Here is a 20,167-nt window from a genome sequence, read left to right as displayed (position 1 = left end):
ACGGGCAGGGACTGTCTCTATCTGTTGCCAATTTGTACATTCCAAGGATTTAGTACAGTGCTCTGCACATAGTAAGCGCTCAATAAATACTATTGAATGAATGAATGAATGAGTCTGCCGACCTTGCTGTACCCAGATTGGTCTAGTGGAGAGATCACAGGCCTGGGAGTCAGAAGAGCTGGGTTCTAATCTCAGCTCTACCACTTGCCCTCTGCATGACCTCGGGCATGTCACTTTTTGCACACAGTTAGCACTCAATAAATACAGTTGATTGACTCTCAGTGCCTCCATTTCCTCATCTGTAAAATGGACATTCAGTGACTCTTCTTTTTCCTCTCTGTCTGGACTGTGAGCCCTACCTAATATGGGAAGAGACAGTGTCTGACTTGATTATATCATTTCTACCCCAGTGCTTATTACAGTGTATGATACATAGAGAGTGCTTGACAAATACCATGATTACCATTCTGCCACACATCAACACAGGCACTTCTCCGGGCCTTTCTCATAATCACTATCAGGTGAACTTATTGAGTGCCTACAGCTTGCAACGTCTCCATCTGTAACCTCATCAACTCTGCTTTACCACTATCCGACCACAACCTTCTAACCTACCCCCTCATCCACAACCCCTGACACCTGCTCTTTACCCTTAACCCACCACTAAGATCTCTGGACTCCCAGGCTATCACAGTTCCCAGCCTATCACATCTTTCCTGGATTCTCCACCAACCTTCCCATACCTTGAAGCTAAGTCTAAGCCCTTAACGTCATCCTCTTCACCAGACTCAACTTCCTCACCTCCTTGTCCCTCCATCACTCTTGGCCAATCCTGTCAAAGAAACTCCATGTTGGGGACATTTTACCAGAAGAAAAGATAAGTTGTTGTTGTTAGTTTGGGATTGCTTAGGTTAAGGAATAATATTGGACTGGGCTCGGTCTGCAACTTCAAGCCTATATTGTTTTTTTATTGCTGCTGATTGGTTACTTGCACCTAAATAAGAGAGACTTAAGAAGAATCTACCTTTGCTTCTTTATATATATCAAATACTTTCATATCTCTTTTCTATATAGAGGAGCTTCTGTGAGGTCTGTCTGTTGTGAACCATTATTTTGGGGGAGGACACGGTTTTGCTCTGGGGAGGAAGTTGAGGCAACTGGCTTTCTTCCCCTCCTGGCTGCTGAGCTCTCTGTGAACAGGACAAGCAACAACCCTCCACCATACTTCTGGGGCCTCTCAGAACTCCAAACCTTTCAGGTCATGGGATGGTGGCAATGACTTCCCTGGATATCGGAGAAATTCCAGATGGGCTATCCAGAGCAAAACAGTCCAAGTGTCCCGATTTGATATGACTGTAGCGGGGCGGGCTGGGCAGAGAGAGGCCATCTGGCACCGACTGGAGATTCATTCATTCAATTGTATTAAGTGCTTTATGTAGAGCACTGTACTAAGCCCTTGGGAAAGTACAGTACAACAATAAACAGTGACATTCCCTGTTCATATTGAGCTCACAGTCTAGGGTGGGGTCAGGAGGGTTGGGGGAATGAGGCCCCCTCTGGCCTGTTAACCCCATATTGAGTACGTGTTCCAAGTCTGTATCCAGTAAGTAGTTGTTAGATACCACCTATACATATTCTGGTGCTCAATCTGTACTGGATGCTCCCAGTGAGCAGAGCACTGTACTGAGCTGCTGTGTGAACAAAGGCAGTATTGAGCACTTTTACACTGCTGTGTGCAGAGCACTGTATTGGGTGCCTACGTATACAAAGTTCTCTACTGAGCACCTCCACTCTGTGGAGCACTCTACTAAGCCCCTACTACTACTAATTTATAATAATTGTGGTATTGGTAAAGTGCTTACTATGTGCCAAGTTCTGTTCTAAGCGCTGGGGTAGATACAAGGTAATCAGGTTGGGCACAATCCCTGCCCCACATGGGGCTCCCAGTCTTTATCCCCATTTTACAGATGAGGTAACTGAGGCACAGAGAAATGACTTGCCCAAGGTCACACAGCAGACAGGTGGCGGAGTAGGGAGTATTGAGCATCTGTTAGTAATCAATTGTATTTACTGAGCTCTTACAGTGTGCGGAGCACTATACCAAGCAGTTGGGAAAGTGCAATATAACGTGTTCCCTATTATATGCAGAGTGCCTTCAAACTTTTCTATTAAGTGCTTATTTCAAGAAAGGAGATGATCTCTTTGAGCACAAACTTCATGCAGAATGGGAGACAGGAGACAAAAAAGAAAACAGTACCAGGTGCGTGACAACACAACAAGGGAGAACTTCTTGTGTGCACAATGTAGCCGAGACTACAGAATCCACATTGGTCTTTTCAGCCACACATGCACTCGTAGGGGAACTTCACTGCCTGTGGTGTCTTCTTTGAATGTGAAGTATAAATATATGAATACATATATTACGTACCTATTTAAGGAGTATTTTACTGCTCTCCTGTCTGTAAAGTCCAATAGAGTGAATACTTACTGTGTGCAGAGCACTGTAGTGATAATAATAATAGTTACTAGCGTACTATGTGCCAATCACTGTCCTAAGACCCGGAGTAGACATAATACCATCAGATCAGAAGCAATCCTCCCTCTCCCACACGGGGCTAAGGGAGAGGAAGAACAGAAATAAAACCCACATTTTACAGATGAGGACCCTGAGGTTCTGAGACGTTAAGTGACTTGTTCAAAGTCACCCAGTGGGAAAATGGCAGGGTGGGAAATAGAACCCAAGCCTCTTCCTTCCATTAGCAATGATGGTATAATAATAATGGCATTTGTTAAGCGCTTACTATGTGCCAAGTTAAGCCCCATGCTAAGCACTGGTAAACAGAATTGACCAGCCCGTGGGAGGCTCACATTCTAAGTGGGGATGAACAGACCTAAAATGACAGCAGTGAAATATTAAATTATAAAAGCAATAATCCACCCAACTCCAAGCCCAGTTTTGAATTATAAACTGCTGCCCTTCTGAAGCTGCCTCCATTGGTCGGCCCTGGACAGAAGCAGGGACTCCAGGACTCTCAGTCTTATTGGGAATTTTTTTTATGGTACTTGTTGAACGCTCACTATGTGTCAGGTCCTCTACTAGGCGGTGGGGTAGACATAAGCAAATCAGGTTGACACAGTCCAAGACCCACATGGGGATCGTGGTCTTAATCCCCATTTTATAGATGAGATATCTGAGGCACAGGGAAGTGAAGTGACTTGTCCAAGGAAACACAGTAGACAAGTGGTAGGGCTGGAATTAGAACCCAGGTCCTTCTGACTCCCAGGTCCAGGCTCTACCACTAGGCCTCACTGGTTCTCATGCTTGGGGTTACAGTGGAGCTCTAGAGTTCACCTTCACTTATGCAAGGCAATGGGGCTTCCTGCCACATGCGTGTGGTGAGAATCTAAGATGCTTGGTCCTGGAACTCTCCTCCCATCCCCCTTCATATCTGACAGACGATCACTCTCCCCACCTTCAAAACCTTATTAAAACCCCATCTCCTCCAAGAGCCCTTCCCCGACTAAGCCCTCATTTTCCCTACTCCGATTCTCTTCCGCATCACCCTTGCCCTTGGATATGTACCCTTTATTCACTCCGACCTCAGCCTCACTCCATTTATGTATAGATCTGTAATTTATTTTAATGTCTGTCTCCTCCACTAGCTCCTTGTGGGAAGTGAACATGTCTACCAACTCAGTTAACATTTTACTTTCCCAAGCACTTAGTACAGGCTCCCCACAGTAAATGCTCAGAAAACACCACTGATTGATTGAGTGATTGATTGTTTGATCTATCTGTCAGGTGCTGTACCTTGGGTGACTCTCTGTGCCTCGGTTCTCTCATCAGCAAAATGGGGACTCAAAACCTGTTCTCCTTCCTACTTTAACTGCGAGTTTCATTTGGGACTTGATTATCTGGCATCTACTCCAGAGCTTAGCACAGTGTTCGACACATAAAAATAATAAGAAGAATGGTGGTATTTGTTAAGTGCTTACTATGTGCCAAGCACTGTAGTAAGGGCTGGGGTAGAGACAAGCAAATCGAGTTGGACACAGTCCTGGTCCCATGTGGGGCTCACAGTTTCAATCTCCATTTTACACATGAGGTAACTGAGGCCCAGAGAAGTGGAGTGACTTACCCAAGGTCACACAGCAGACAGGTGGCAGAGTCGGTATTAGAACCCATGACACAGTAAATACTCAAGAAATATCACAATTACTATGTAGAGGTGCGACTCCTCACATTCATAAGTCTTTGGGAATTTGCTTCTGGTCCTGCAAGTCACAGTGACATCTCGTGGCAGAACTGGCTGAAATGTCTGCAATTTCTTGGGACTTCCTATTAGCAGCTGAAGATCCTTGCTTTATCGATGTAGCTTGTATAATAATAATAATGCTGGTATTTGTTAAGCGCTTACTATGTGCCAAGCACTGGTCTAAGCGGTTGGGTAGATACAAGGTAATCAGGTCGTCCCACGTAGGGCCCACGGTCTTCATCCCCATTTTTACAGATGAGGTAACTGAGGCACAGAGAGGTTAAGTGACTTGCCCAAGATCACACAGCTGACAAGTGGTGGAGCCGGGATTAGAACCCATGACCTTTCTACCCCAATGCTCAGCACAGTGCCGGACACATACTAACCACTGAATAATAATAATGGTGGTATTTGTTAAGCGCTTACTATGTGCAAAGCATTGTTCTAAGCGCTGGGGGATACAAGGTGATCAGGTTGTCCCACGTGGGGCTATACAGTTTTAATCCCCCTTTCACAGATGCGGTAACTGAGGCACAGGGAAGTTAGGTGACTTGCCCAAAATCACACAGCTGACAAGCGGCATAGCTGGGATTCGAACCCATGACCTCTGACTCCCAAGCCTGTGCTCTTTCCACTGAGCCAAGCTGCTTAACAAATACCATCATCATTATTATTATTATTAAAATAGGAATAAGGTACCAGTTCTCCCTTCCCCTTAGACTGTGAGCCCAGTGTGGGACAGAAACTGTCCTTGACTTTATCATCTTGTATCTACCCCAGCTCTTGTGCTGTGCACAAGGTAAACACTGAAAAATACCACTCTCGTTATTATCATCGTATTATTATTAGGCCCCGGAATATGGTCAAACCCAGTGTTGGAAGTCTGTGGAGGAACAAGTGACCTGTTCACGGTTCAGTCTGGGGCCTTGTCTTCCCCGGAGGGTCCGATGCCAGTGAGAAACAGAATACACCCTGGTGGCAAGGAGCCTGAGGGATCCGGTGACCCTCTCACTGTTACACTGTCTCGTTGTCCCAGATAGCAGCTCTGCCTCTGATCCGTCGAGTGGCCCCTTCTCCCCAGAGCCTCTGCCTCCACCGGCTCATCTGGGGACTCCTGAACGGCCCCTTGAGATGTGCAAGGGGACCCCAGACCCTTTATGTCAGCGTGGCTCAGTGGAAAGAGCACGGGCTTTGAAGTCAGAGGTCATGAGTTCGAATCCCAGCTCTGCCACTTGTCAGCTGTGTGACCGTGGGCAAGTCATTTAACTTCTCTGTGCCTCAGTTACTTCATCTGTAAAATGGGGATTAAGACTGTGAGCCCCACGTGGGACATCCTGATTCCCCTGCGTCTACCCCAGCGCTTAGAACAGTGCTCGGCACATAGTAAGCGCTTAACAAATACCAATATTAGTATTATTATTATGTGGTCACTGCGGGCTGCTGCCGCCCTGAAGGAGGCTGCTCAGCTACCAACAATACCAACAATAGAGGCAGCGTGGCTCACTGGAAAGAGCACGGGCTTTGGAGTCAGAGGTCATGGGTTCGAACCCCGGCTCTGCCACTTGCCAGCTGTGTGACTTTGGGCAAGTCACTTAACTTCTCGGTGCCTCAGTTCCCTCATCTGTAAAATGGGGATTAAGACTGTGAGCCCCATGTGGGACAACCTGATTCCCCTGTGTCTACCCCAGCGCTTAGAACAGTGCTCAGCACATAGTAAGCGCTTAACAAATACCAACATTATTATTATTATTATTAGTCTGTGTTAAAGGCTTATTATGTGCTAAGCACTGTACTATGCTCTGGGGTAGGTAGTAATAGCTATTTTTTAGTATCTACTGGGTGCAAAGTGCTGTACTAAGCACTGGGAAAGAAAGCATGGATGAGATACAGACCTGCTCTCCGGTCTCTGAGGGATTCACCATGTAAGAGTAAAAGGGGAGGGTACTGAGACAAATACATAAGGAAGGAGGGGAACAACAAAGGAAAGGACAAGTATGATGAAGGAGAATAGGTGTTGAATCCCCATTTTACAGATGAGGAAACTGAGACCCAGAGAAGTAAAGTGACTTGCTTTAGGTCACACAGAAGACAAGTGGCAGAGTCAGAATTAGAACCCAGGTCCTTCTGACTTCCAGACCTAGGCTCTTTCCACTATTTCCTTATCTGTAAAATGGGGGTAAGAAACATGTCTTCCTCCCCTTCAGATGGTGAGCCACACGTGGGGAAGGGATTGTATTTGATTATCTTGTATCTACCCCAGTGCTTGCAAATTATTGTTGTTATTGCAATTACCTGGGGCATGGCAGGCTTCAAGGAACTGCAGTTGTCTACAGGGCAGCTAGGGATGTCTCTTCCTGCCTCTGGGCCTGAGGTCCAGCCCTGGACACTTACCCACTGACTGGCTACATAGTGTACCTGATGGATGACAGGGGAGTAGGAAGTGTGGGTAGTCTCTGGGTGAGCAACCCCTCCCTCCCAATCACAGAACAGGAAGTGTGTCCTGGTCAGTCCTGCTCTGCCAAGCTAACTATCCAGTCCAAGGCAGATGGAGCCAGCCAGTCCGCCCTGGAGAGACTGAGAGGAAACAGTGTGGCCTTGTGGTTACAGCATGGGGCTGGGAGTTGGAGGACCTGGGTCTTAATCCCAGCTCTGCCACCTGTTTGCTTTATGACTGGGCAAGTCACTTCACTGTTCTCTGCCTTATTTCCCTCATCCGTAAAGTGGGGATCAACAGTGTGAGTCCCCTGAAGAACAGAGACTGTGTCCAACCTGATTAACTTGTATCTACCCCAGCTCTTAATACAGCACCTGGCATATAGTAAGTGCTTAACAAATATATAAGCAACAAAAAGAGGATTCTGGAGGGGCTGAGGCTACTGGGGATGGGGAGGGTGGGACGGGGTGCCTAAGACTGCTGTGGCTGGAGGGTAGGGAGGAGACTGAGGCTGCCCGGGGAGACGGGGCAGCCTAAGGATGCCATGGCTGGAGGGTGGAGGAGTCTGGCTAAAGCTGTCCCGGAGCGGAGTTGCTGCCACTCATTGCTGGGATTGAAGCGGGACAAGGGCCTGGACTTTCTGAGCCTCACCTCTCAAGGTGCTGCATTCCCCACCCCAGCTGGGGCTCAGCCCCCAGGCTACAGGCCGGGACAGCTTTGGGAACTCCTGGGGCTGCAGCGGTGGAAAGGCTGGAGCAGGGGACTGGCCACACTCAGGAGGAGAGACAGCAAATAAGCAAATCCCCAGCTCCAAAGGAAGCAGAGAAGGAGGTGACACAGCTGATGCAGAACACCAGGAAAGCCCCCTAAGGAGGAGATGAAAGGTGTGGAAGAAAAAGGAAATGGCTTCCAACTGGTGCTCCCCTCTCCTTGCCCTTGTCCCTACCCAATTACTATCCCTGCCCCGTCCCTCTGCCCCTGCCTCCGTCTGTGCCCAGCTGGGCTGCGGGGGCTGGGCAGACGGTGCTCAGGTTACAGTGTAGGAGGGACCGATGGGGGCCCTTCTGGAGTTCTTCCGTGATCCTGCCTGCCTACTGCCCTGGCAGTGCCAGCTCCAGACTGTTCTGTGTGGTTGGAGTCAGAAGAAAAGGAAAAGGATGAACTGGCTGATCCCCTGCTGCCGTTTCCTTTGCCTATTCTTGGCCGCCACCAGCTGGAAAGGTGAGGGGTGGAGCTGGGGGCTATTGGCCAACTGGACTGCCCACTGACAGGGATGCGGGGGCCTCTGCCCCTGAAAGTTTGGAGGGAGAGAACTAGACCCCTATGCGGCACCTGGGATGGTTAAGGGCTAAGAATGGGGCTAGAGGAGGGGCAGGGGCTGGGATTCATTAATTCATTCAATCAGTCATATTTATTGATTGCTTACTGTGTGCAGAACACTGTCCAAGTGCTTGAAAAGTACAATTCATCAATAGATACATCCCTGCCCACAATGGGAAGCAGGGTTGGGGTTGGGGGAAATGGCAGGGACAGAGACAGGGACAGGAACAGAGCAGGGCAGAAGAAGGAACAAGAACAAGGGCAGGGAAAGGGAGGAAAAAAGGGACAGCAACAAGGACAGGGACAAAGCAGGGGCAGGGAGTTGGAAGGGGCTAAAACAGAAATGATTGTTCTCAGGAAGCTTCTTGGGATGATATTCACTGGACATTCCACAGTGCCCAGGGGAGCTCTGCCCCTGTTCAGCCACTGATAAATCTAAACCACTGAATCTGCCTGAATGGTTACAGCTGCTGCCCATGGCTGGAGGCTTTGGTCCTGGAGATTGGAGTGAGAAAGTAATGTGGCCTAGTTGATAGAGAACAGGCCTGGGAGTCAAAAGGACCTGGGATCGAATCCCAGATCTACCACTTGTCTGCTGTGTAACCTTGGACAAGTCACTTCTCTGTGGTTGTTATCTCATCTATAAAATGGGGATTAAGACTGTGAGCCCTATATAGGACATGGACTGTGTCCCACCTGATTAGCTTATCCCAGTGCTTAATACAGTGCCTGGCACATAGTAAGCAATTAATGAATGCCAAGAAATAAAATAAATAAATATGCTTAAGCTCCAGCCTGGGTCGTGGTGGGGTGGAACTGAGAACAGGGTGGCTGCTTAGACATGAGGAGAAAAGGGAAAAGACAAAACAAGGACAGAACTGTGAGGCTGGGGAAGGGTTAGGCTAAGGAGGCTGTGATCAGAGGGGCTGGAGAAGGTTAGGGTAAGGTGGTTGTGGTCAGGGGAGCTGGGGAAGATTAGGATAAGGAGGCTGAAGTCAGGTCAGCTAGAAAAGGTTAGGGGTAAAGGGGCTGAGGTCAGAGAGGCCAGGGAATGTTAGGGTAAGGAGGCTGTGATCAGAGGGATGGGGGAAGATTAAGGTAAGGGAGCTGTGGTCAGGGGAACTGGAGAAGGTTTAAGTAAGAAGTTGTGATCGGGGTAACCAGGAAAGGTTAGGGTATAATAATGTTGGTATTTGTTAAGTGCTTACTATGTGCTGAGCACTGTTCTAAGCGCTGGGGTAGACACAGGAGAATCAGGTTGTCCCATGTGGGGCTCACAGTCTTCATCCCCATTTTACAGATGAGGGAACTGAGGCACAGAGAAGTGAAGTGACTTGCCCACAGTCACACAGCTGACAAGTGGCAGAGTATGGGGGCTGAAGTCCGGGGGTCTGGGGAAGGTTAGGGTAATGGGGCTGTTGTCAAGGTGGCTGGGGAAGATTAAAGTAAGGAGGCTGTGGTCAGGGAAGGCTGTTTCCCTTCTCCCCTCCCACCTCACCATCTACTGTCACTCCGGCCCTTGCTGTGCAGGGTCAGAAGCAGCGGAAGGAAAATTTGCCCAGATGCTCTTTACCGACCTCTTCAAAGACTATTCCAGCGCCCTGAGGCCAGTGGAGGACACAGACAAGGTGCTTAATGTCACCCTGCAGATCACGTTGTCCCAGATCAAAGATATGGTAAGTTTCCAGTGGCCAGGGGGCCTCGGAGGCAAGGGGCCAGTGTCCCAAGGTGCTATGGGACCAAGGAAGGAACCGGCATTAGAACTCAGGTCCTCTGATTCCCAAGCCAATGGTCTTTCCACAGAAAGGGCCAATTGAGAGAGCACAGGCCTGGGAGTCAGAAGGCCTGAGTTCTTATCCCTGGTTTGCCTCTTGCTAGCTGAATGACCTTGGGCAAGTCACTTAACTACTCTGGTCCTGTTTCATCCTCTGTTAAATGGTGATTTAATACCTGCTCTCTTACTTAGAATGTGAACCCCACTGTGGGACAGGGACTTGATTTGCTTGTATCTACCCCAGTTCTTAGTACACTGCTTGGCACATAGTAAGGGCTTAAGAAACACCACATAGATTGTTATTAGGGGTTTAGAAGGCTCTAAGGAGCAGAAGTGACCTGAAAAATACTGCCTTTGTTGTTATCATTAATATTATTATAAAGATACTGTGTCCCTGTCAGAGTCCAAGTTCTGGGCTGGTTGGGCCATGGTATCAAGAACCTTGGTCACAATCCAGTCCAGGAAGTATTGAGTTCCTGAGTGAATCATTTTGGTGATTCTATCACACCCCAACTCGCGGGTGTTTTTTCCTCTCCTGCCAACCTCCTCGCTGTGCCTCCATCTTGTTACTTGCACCACTGACCCCTTGCTCCTTCCCTCCTGCCTGGAACTTTCTCCCTCTTTGTACTACAACTCTCCCCAACTTCAAAGTCCTTCTGCAGTCACAGCTCTTCCCTGATTAATCAGGGAATTAATCAGGAGGCCTTCCCTGATTAATCTCTCATCTCCCCACCCTATTTCTCTCTCCCAAAGGCAATTCAGCCTTTTCATATCCTCTAAGCATAGGGCATTCACACCTCTCTATAATACTCAGGTGCATATCCTTGCACTCTGTTGCTTCCTTCTGTTGGTAATTTCCACGGGAATTACCTCATTTTAGTCTCACAGCACCCCCACGAGGCAAGAATCATTATCTCCATTTATACAAACGACTTGAAAGCCCTGCAGAGCCTAGTGGAAAGGGCACGGACCTGGGTTCTAATCCTAGCGCTGACCCTTGCCTCCTAGGGGACCTTAGACAAGTCACTTAACTTTTCTGTACCTCAGATGCCTCAGCTGTGAAATGGGGATGAAATACCTGTTTTCCCTTTCTGTTAGACTGTGAGAGCCTCATGAGGTACATGAACTGTGTCTGATCTGATTGTGTGGTATCCACCTCAGCACCTAGTATGCCCTGGCACATACTAAGCACTTAACAAATACCATAATTATTATTATTATTAGAGGAGAAGCAACTTGCCTGAGGTGGCTAGAAGGAGAACCTACCCTCTCTTAGCACCCAGCCCTGGCTCTTTCGTTCTGGCTTCCTAAACTCTGCAGCGATGATTCCTTTAGTAGGCCACAGAGCTAATAGTGATAATAATAATAATAATACTAATGATATTAGCATTTACTAAGTGCTTACTATGTTCTAAGCACTGTTCTAAGCCTTGAGACCCAGGGTGAGACAAGAGGTGAAACCAGCAAGATAGCTGCTACAGGTTCTCAGACAGGCTGGGTGGCAATTGAATGATGGCATTTATTTAATGTCTACACTGTACTAAGCACTTGGGAGAGTACAATAGTGAGAAAACCCACACTCCCTGCCCTCAGGTTTACAATCTACTTGAGTCTATCTCCCCGCTGCTAGACTGAAAGCCCAGTGTGGGCAGGGATTGCTTCTCTTCATTGCTGAATTGTACTTTCCAAGCACTTAGTACAGTGCTCTGCACACAGTAAGCACAAAATAATTACGATTGAATGAGTGAATGCTTGTTTACAGACCATGAGAGCTGGAGGAAGAAGGAATTATTATTATGATGATGGCATTTGTAAAATCGTTTACTAAGTGTTAAGTTGTTGTTGTTATTATCATTATTGTATTTGTTAAGCACTTACTATGTGTCCAGCACTATTATGAGCTCTGGGGTAGATACAAGTTAATCAAGTCAGACACAGTCCCTGTCCCACAGTCTAAATAGAAGGGAGGGCAGACATTTGATCCCCATTTTACAGATGAGAAAACAGGTGCAGAGGAAATGAAATGACTTACCCAAAGTCACCCAGCAGGCAAGTTACAGATCTGGGATTAGAACCCAGGTCCTTTGACTTCCCACCCTCTGTTCTTCCCACTACACCACTCTGGCTCCTCAGAATCTAAGCAGGAAGCAGTTCGAACACATCATGATATAAACTGAAAAAAAAAAGTTGAATGTACAGATAAGTATATGAATTATGGGTCATATCAAATAATTAAAAAAATATATTTATACACCAGTGCTGAAGATAAGATTAAAGTACTTAACTGCCAAGAATGGGCATTGGTTGGACTCAACTGGGGTGTTGGGAATGAATCTAGGAAGGGTTTCTGAACTCCTTACCATCAGTTTTAAAGCACTCAATCACCTGACCCTCTCCTACTTTACCTTGCTGCTCTCCTACTACAGTCTAGCCCGCTCATTTGGTTCCTCTAATGCCAACTACTTATTGTACCTCAATCTCGTCTATCTCTCTGCTGGCCTTTCACCCACATCCTGCCTCTGACCTGGACACTCTCCCTCTTCATATCCAATAGACGATCACTCTCCCCACCTTCAAAGCCTTATTGAAGGCACATCTCCTCCAAGAGGCCTTTCCAGACTAAGCCCTCATTTCCTTCCCCGCCACACCCCCTCGCCCCGATCCCTTCTACTTCGCTCTTGCACTTGAATTTTCATCCTCTATTCTCCTCTCTCTCAGCCCCACCATACTTATGTACATATCCATAATTTATTTATATTAATGTCTGTCTCCTCCTCTAGAATGTAAGCTCCTTAAGGGTAGGGAATGTGTCCACTAACTCTGTCGTGTTGGGCTCTCCCAAATGCTTAGTACAGTGATCTACACACAGTAAGGACTCAACAAATATGATTGAGCAGTTGGGATTTTGGGAGACCATTAAAGATGGAAAGCACTGTAGTCTGGAAGGTTTGGAGGGAGAAGGGAATTCTAAACTGGGGGGGAAGCCAGAGGCGGGGCGAGGTGGGGTGTGAGGGAGCGGAGGTTGAGAGCAAGGTATGGTGAGTGAGGAGCTTCTTAGAGAGAAGAACGGCAATGTTGGACAATCATGATCACTGCCTTCCTCTCAGCTCTATTAAGGTCTGCCCTGACCAGGGTCAGAGTCAGTCCAACATTTCCTATAAGATGTGTTTGTGTGTGTGTGTGTGCATGCACACGTATGTTTGTTCATGACTGATGGCCTAATGGAAAGAACATGGGCCTGGAATTCAAGGGACCTGGGTTCTAATCCCAGCTCTGCCACTTTGCCTTCTGCATAACCTTGGGCAAGTCACTTGATTTCTATTCGCCTCAGTTTCCTGAAGTGTAAAATGGAGATTCGGTGACTGTACTCCCTCCCTGCTGGGCTGTGAGCTCCATGTCGGAAAGGAACTGGCTCTGACTTAATTTGCTTGTACCCACCCTAGTGCTTAATACAGTGTCTGGCACGTAGCAAGTGCTTAAATACCACAGTGATTACTATTATTACTATCCCAGCACTTAGTACAGTGCTTGGCACAGAGTAAGCACTTAAGTAACATGACTGCCATAATCATTATATGTGTTTATGGGGTGTGCCTATGAGGGATTTGTGTTTTGTGAATAGTAGTAGAAGTAATGATATTTAATAAATGCCAGCAGAGTGAAGTGCACTGTACTAAACCATAGTTCCTATCTACTCCAGTTCTTAGCACAGTGCTTGGCTTAATCCTTGACACATAGTAAGTGTTTAGTTAATGCCATAATTATATTGCAAGCAGAAGCAGAATGCATGTTTTCTGTTCACAAGAAACTTACAATGACGGAGACAAACATACAAAATTACTTCTAAATAGTGAGAATAGTAGTGTTTAGTTTAGGTGAGTATATAGTGTGTGTGTGTGTGTGTGTGTGTGTGTGACTGAAAGTATATGTATGTTGTGTTTATGTGGGTGTGATGTTTGTAGATAGAACTTGAGTCCTTGAGTGTGTTTTTGTGTTTTGTGTATTTGCACACGATGTGTATTGTGAGTCCCACAAGGGACAGGGACTGTGTCCAACCTAATTTGCTTGTATCCACCCCAGGGCTTAGTATCGTCTCTGCCACATTGTAAGTGCTTAACAAATACCACTATTATTATTATATCTTGTGTTTGTGTGTTGTATTTTTTGTGTTTTGGTGTTGGTGTGTGTTTGTGATGCAAATCCTGAGAGTGTTTATGTGATTTGTGTATGCATTTGTGTTTGTATTTTTATGTCTTGTGAGTGCTTATCTGTTTTATGTGTATTTGTGAGGTGTGTGTTTCTGTTGAGTGTGTGGGATATTTGACTTTTAGGGTTAGATTTGGCTTGTGGCCCACTGGTGGGATCTGAAGAGAGAGCTTTGCTTGTTGGCTCTTATGCACACAGTGAGGCAGGGGAGAAGGCAAGGATCTTGTGGGCAGAGGAATCTCTTTGGAGACCCTGCAAGACAACTGCTGGCCCTGCAGCTGAGGTGAAGGGGCATCTGGTCGGTCAGCCCTGTGGAGCCCGCTGCCCGAATCGGGGGTTGAGCTTGCCCAGACACCCCTTCTTCCTCCGTTGATCTTCCATTCATCCGTTCCCTCCCCAGGACGAAAGGAACCAGATTCTGACGGCCTACCTGTGGATTCGCCAACTGTGGCACGATGCTTATCTGCGCTGGGACCGCGAACAGTACGACGGGCTGGACTCCATCCAGATCCCCAGCAGCTTGGTGTGGCGCCCCGACATTGTCCTTTACAACAAGTGAGAGCTGCCGGGCCTCCCTGGTCTTCCCCGCTTCACTGCTGTCCATTCCTCTCCCCACCATTCTAGCCTTCCCCCATCCCAGCTTGGCTGCCCTGGCCTCCCCTACTGCACTGAGCTCCCTGGTGTCCTTGGTTGTCCGGGCCTCCCTGCCTCCCACGGCTTCCCTGGCCTCTCCCAACTGCCCTGGCCTCCCCACCCACCCTACCTTCCACAGCCTCCTGGTCTCCATGGCCACCTCAGCCTCCTTACCTCTCCCACCACCCCAGCCTCCTCATCTCCCTGACCTCCGCAGTCTTACTACTTCCCCTGCCATACCAGCCTCCCTGGCCCTCTGCCCTCCCCTCAGAGCTCAGTCTGGGCAGCTGCCTGGAAATCTGGTCAGAGAACTGGCTGGAGACCTGACCAGGAACGAGGCCAGATATCTGGCCAGAGCCCTGGGCCGGGCACCTGGCTGGAGTTCTGGCGCAAGAGGGGAAAGAGCGGGCAGCAGGATTGGAGGTCGGGGGAGGGCTCCCAACTGGCAAGACTCTGACCTGGGCTTCTCCCCAAGGCCGAGAGCAGCTCTCAACCCGACAGTTCCCAGTCATGATGGCTGGCTGACTCATCTGGGAAACTGCTGGGTGTGGTTGAGTCTGGAGAGGGAGGAGGAGGAAGAGGAGAATGGGGAGGAAGAGAAGCAAGAAGCAATCTTAATGGCCGGCCTGGCCCTTCCCAGGCCGTCTGGGAGTATTGGCTGCGGGTGGGTGTCAAGTTAGGCCAGATATGCTGAGAGCATTCCTTCATTCAATTATATTTATTATATTATTTGAGAAGCAGAGTGGCTCAGTGGAAAGAGCCTGGGCTTGAGAGTCAGAGATAATTGTTCTAATCCCGGCCCTGCCACTCGTCAGCTGTGTGACTTTGGCAAGTCACTTCACTTCTCTGTGCCTCAGTTACCTCATCTATAAAATGAGGATTAAAACTGTAAGCCCTACGTGGGACAACCTGATCACCTTGTATACTCCAGCGCTTAGAACAGTGCTGTGGACATAGAAAGCGCTTAACAAATACCACCACCATTATCATTATTATTATCATTATTATTGTTATTGAAGCCTTGCTGCTTCTCTGTTGAGTTCCCCTCTGTTCCCCTGACCCTTCCAGAGCTGACGACGATTTCTCGGAGCCTCTGAGCACCAACGTGGTCCTGAGGCATGACGGCCTGATCATGTGGGATGCCCCGGCCATCACCCGGAGCTCCTGTGTGGTGGACGTGTCTTACTTCCCCTTCGACAGCCAGCAGTGCAACCTGACCTTCGGCTCATGGACCTACAACGGGAACCAGGTGGACATCTTCAATGCCCTGGCCAATGGGGACCTGTCGGACTTCGTGGAGGACGTGGAGTGGGAGATCCACGGTATGCCCGCCGTGAAGAATGTGGTCACCTACGGCTGCTGCTCAGAGTCGTACCCGGATGTGACCTTCACCCTCGTCTTGAAGAGAAAGTCCTCTTTCTACATCGTCAACCTCCTGCTCCCCTGTGTCCTCATCTCCTTCTTGGCCCCTCTGAGCTTCTACCTCCCGGCGGCTTCTGGAGAGAAGGTGTCGCTGGGGGTCACCGTTCTGCTGTCCATGACCGTGTTTCAGTTGATGGTGGCGGAGAGCATGCCACCCTCGGAGAATGTGCCCCTGATAGGTCAGTGGCGGGGTGCTGGAGGGGTTGCACTGTTTTCTGAGCTAAGAGTAATATAATTTATAATAATTTTGGTACTTCTTAAGCGCTTACTATGTGCCAAGCCCTGCCCTAAATGCTGGGGTAGATACAAGGTAATCAGGTGGTACACAATTTATTAAGTGCTTAAGAGCACTGCATTAAGTGTTGGGAAAGGTGGAAATTAGGCATGGTCGCTCGGGGGCTTAGGGACTGTTCGTTCATTCAATCATATTTGTGAGTGCTTACTGTGTGCAGAGCACTATACTAAGCACTTGGGAGAATTCATTATAACATTAACAGACACATTCCCTACTCACAATGAGCTTACAGTCTAGAAGGGGAGACAGACATTAATATAAATAAATTATAGATAAGTACATAAGTGCTGAAGGGCTGAGTTAGGGGGATGAATAAAGGGACCACTCTGGCCCTCTCCTCCCATTCCCATCAAGGAGGCTTCTTGGTACATGGGGAGTGAGAAACAGCATTGCCTAGTGATAAAATACTGGCCTGGGAGTCAAAAGAACCTGGGTTCTAATTCCGTTCCACCACTTAAATTAATGATATTTATTAGATGTTTACTGTGTCCAGAGAACTGTACTAAACACTTGGGAGAGTATAATATAACTGTATAACAGAAAAAATCCCTGCCCACAGCAAGCTTACAATCTATAGTGGGAGACCTGTTGCGTGGCCTTTGGCAAGTCACTTCACTTCTCCGTGCCTCAGTTCCCTCATCTATAAAATGGGGATTAAGACTGTGAGCCTCATGTAGGACAGGGACTGTGTCCAACTTGATTAGCTTGTATCTACCTCACCACTTAGTTCAGTCCCTGCCACATAGTAAGCATTTAAAAAATACAGAAAAAGAAAAATGTGGGCCTGACCTGACAGGACCCATGCTCTGTCCTGCCCCTCGGCTCACTGCACCCCGGCAGGGTGGGGAAGGTATGGCAGAGGGGAGACTGGGGGTGGGTGTGGATTCCCAGGGGCTGGTTTCAACTGGGTTCCTTCTTTCCCAGGCAAGTACTATATCGCCACGATGGCCCTCATCACGGCTTCTACGGTGCTGACCATCATGGTGATGAACATCCACTTCTGCGGGGAGGAAGCCAAACCTGTCCCACACTGGGTCCGGCTGGTCGTCCTGGACTACATGTCCAAGATCTTCCTTGTCTATGATGTGGGGGAGAGCTGCACATCTCCCCAGCGAGGCAGGGCCCGGGACCACACCCTCCGCCAGGACCTGGACTGGTGCAGACCCCCGAGCGGGGACCCGGAGGTCTCCGGCGACCAGGAGGAGAACCAGTTGGTGAGGGCCAAGGCCTGCCGCCGGGATGACGGGCTGGCAGCAAGCAACGGGCACTGCCCTCAGTGGCACGCTTTGGCAAGGGACATCGAGTACATAGCCTTGTGCCTGAAGGCCCACAGGTCCCACAGTGCCAAGGGCAGCGAGTGGAAGAAGGTGGCCCGCGTGATGGACAGGTTCTTCATGTGGGTCTTCTTCTTGATGGTGTTCGTCATGAGCGTCTTGATCATTGCCAACGCTGTGTGACCTGGGAGAGAGTTACCCGTCAGACCTGGTGCTACCGGCCCGACATTATTGGAAAGAAGGCAAGTACGTGAGTGTCCAACACAATGAAATTACTGCATTCCCAAACTGCTTGCATACCTTCCGTGGTGAAATTGGCTCTCAGGAGGCTGGGAGCCTAACGATGTTTGGGGTCCACTTAAGCAAGGAGAGGTTCCCCCCAGGCTACCTTCTGTGGGGGGCATACAGTTCTATATGGGGGCTTCAGGTACGGGGGTGAGGAGAATGGATAAGATTTGTGTTGGATCTCACGGCTCTGACAAAGCTGCTTTCCACAAGTCAAAGACTGTTGCAATGGTTTTGGGAGAGGTGGAGCTGTAAAAATATAAAAATAGTAATAATAAATGTGGAATACGTTAAGCACTTACTATGTACATACCGTGGCTCAGTGGAAAGAGCGTGGGTTTGGGAGTCAGAGGTCACAGGTTCTAATCCCGGCTCCGCCACTAATCAGCTGTGTGACCTTGGGCAAGTCACCTAACTTCTCTGTGCCTCAGTTACCTCATCTGTCAAATGGGGATTTAAAAACTGTGAGCCCCACGTGGGTCAACCTAATCACCTTGTATCCCCCAGCGCTTAGAACAGTGCTTTGCACATAGTAAGGGCTTAACAAATACCACAATTTATACTAAGATTGGACCCAATCCCTCTCCCACACGGGGCTCACAGTCGAAGATTGAGGGAAAATGGGAATTGAATCCTCATTTTATAGATGAGGAAACTGAGGCACAAAGCTGCTAAATGACTTGCCTGAGGACACAGAGAAGGCAAGTTGGGGAGCTCAGATCAGAACTCAGGCTGGGACCCAGAGAGAGGGAGGGATCAGACCATAGCCCTTCTCTATAGACTCAGCCAACAGAGGCTTCCAGGAGCAGAGGGAAGGGAGTGTCTGGACTTAGCCGGAGGCAAGGGTCCAGGGGTCAGAGGTCAGGGATGGAGCTGGGAAAAGCAAAAGTGTGTGTTGGCAGGGAGGCTTAGAAGGTTGAGGGGAGTTTAGTTTGGTTCAAAGAAAAGGATAGTGAAACAGGGACTGCGACGACATAAAAGACGCATACTCACCGACGTACAATCTCACAGCACAAGGGCAAACACACACTCACACACACACTCTCTCTTACTCTCTTTCTCTCTCTCTCTCCTCTCGCCCCAACTCCGGCCCCATCCAAACTGTCTTTTGATTTAGAAGATGTCACTCTTGATAGTGAGGTCTTATCAGTGTGTGAGAAAGTGCCTGAGAAGTCTGATGTGGGATCAACCCACCCTCCCACATCAAACTTTTTAAATGGTTTTATGGGTTTTTAAATTTTTTTTTATTTAATGGCATTTAAGTGCTTACTATCTTGTATCTATCCCAGCACTTAGTACAGTGCCTGGCATAGTAAGTGCTTGTAGTAATAGTATAGTGTAGCATAGTAATAGTAATAGTGTAGCATAGTAAGCACATGGTAAGTGCTCAAGAAATACCATAAAATAGAAGGTTGAGAGCAGCAGGGTCCAGCTAGAAAGTCGGCTTGGAAGGAACGAAGAGTGACCTGAAAGTGGCTCAGGGTTCTTCCCCCTTATCCAGGCCTGAACCACCTCTGCAATCTAGCTTCTGCCCTCTGACACTTCCCAAGGCTCTGTCTCTCAACATCCCAAGTGGCTGACTGTTTGTCCTCTTCCACCCCTACTCCCCGCTCCTTCTGGTGCTGGGTAGTCCTTGGTCCCCTTGGCTAAGGAGGACTGTCCAGCCTCAGGCCAGGGTGCCCTGGGGCCAGGAGCCAATCGTGGGACTGACCACAGCAGCTATTGCAGTTCTGAAGCCTCCAGAGGGCTCAGAACATCCTCCTCATAGTCAGTCAGTCAGTCTTACTGTGCTAAGCACTTGGGAGAGTACAATATTACGACACAATCCCTGCTCACACAGGCTTTCAGTCTAGAGGTTAGCCAACTGATTCTGCTCCACCATCATGTGGCCCAGGCAGGTACCTTTGCTCTTAGAAGAGATAAGTTCTCTTTTATAAAAACTACTTTTTTATGGTATCTGTTAAGGACTTACTATATGTCAGGCATTGTGCTAAGCACTGGAGTAGATACAAAGTAACCAGTGGGACACAGTCCATGTCCCACATGGGGCACACAGTCTTAATCCCCATTTTACAGATGAGGTACCCGAGGCACAGAGAAGCAAAATGACTTACCCAAAGTCACATAACAGACAAGAGGCAGATCTGGGATTGTTCAGTCAATAGTATTTATTGAACACTTACTGTGTGCAGAGCACTGTACTGAGAGCTTCGGAAAGTACAATATAACACCTTCCCTGCTCTTGGAACCCAGGTCCTTCTGACTCCC

At 48.4% G+C, this 20,167-nt stretch overlaps 1 protein-coding gene across 2 annotated transcripts; it reads left to right on the top strand.

Moving 5' to 3' along the window:
* Positions 1-652: 652 nt before the first annotated feature.
* Positions 653-18,200, top strand: CHRNA9 (cholinergic receptor nicotinic alpha 9 subunit). Of its 2 annotated transcripts, XM_029083073.2 has the most exons (6): positions 653-877; positions 2,149-2,260; positions 9,541-9,686; positions 14,391-14,545; positions 15,692-16,224; positions 17,265-18,200. In XM_029083073.2, the coding sequence occupies exons 2-6, from the start codon at positions 2,194-2,196 to the stop codon at positions 17,795-17,797; spliced, it is 1,434 nt and encodes a 477-aa protein (XP_028938906.1). In that variant the 5' UTR covers positions 653-877; positions 2,149-2,193; the 3' UTR covers positions 17,798-18,200. The 2 variants fall into 2 exon arrangements, with proteins under 2 accessions (XP_028938906.1, XP_028938909.1); XM_029083076.1 differs by lacking the exons at positions 653-877; positions 9,541-9,686 and having other exon boundaries at positions 2,151-2,260.
* Positions 18,201-20,167: the final 1,967 nt, after the last annotated feature.

Source organism: Ornithorhynchus anatinus, chromosome 18 (assembly GCF_004115215.2).
Source record: "Ornithorhynchus anatinus isolate Pmale09 chromosome 18, mOrnAna1.pri.v4, whole genome shotgun sequence".
In the NCBI taxonomy this organism is placed as follows: domain Eukaryota; kingdom Metazoa; phylum Chordata; class Mammalia; order Monotremata; family Ornithorhynchidae; genus Ornithorhynchus; species Ornithorhynchus anatinus.
The sequence above is the reverse complement of the archived record's forward strand: the minus strand, read 5'-3'. Positions and strand labels throughout refer to the sequence as shown.

Excerpts from the sequence above, each read along its gene's own strand:
- CHRNA9 (XM_029083073.2), top strand. The coding sequence starts at position 2,194 with ATGATCTCTTTGAGCACAAACTTCATGCAGAATGGGAGACAGGAGACA. Across the intron at positions 9,687-14,390 it reads TGTCCCAGATCAAAGATATG|GACGAAAGGAACCAGATTCT; the intron begins GTAAGTTTCCAG and ends TTCCCTCCCCAG. Across the intron at positions 14,546-15,691 it reads GACATTGTCCTTTACAACAA|AGCTGACGACGATTTCTCGG; the intron begins GTGAGAGCTGCC and ends TGACCCTTCCAG.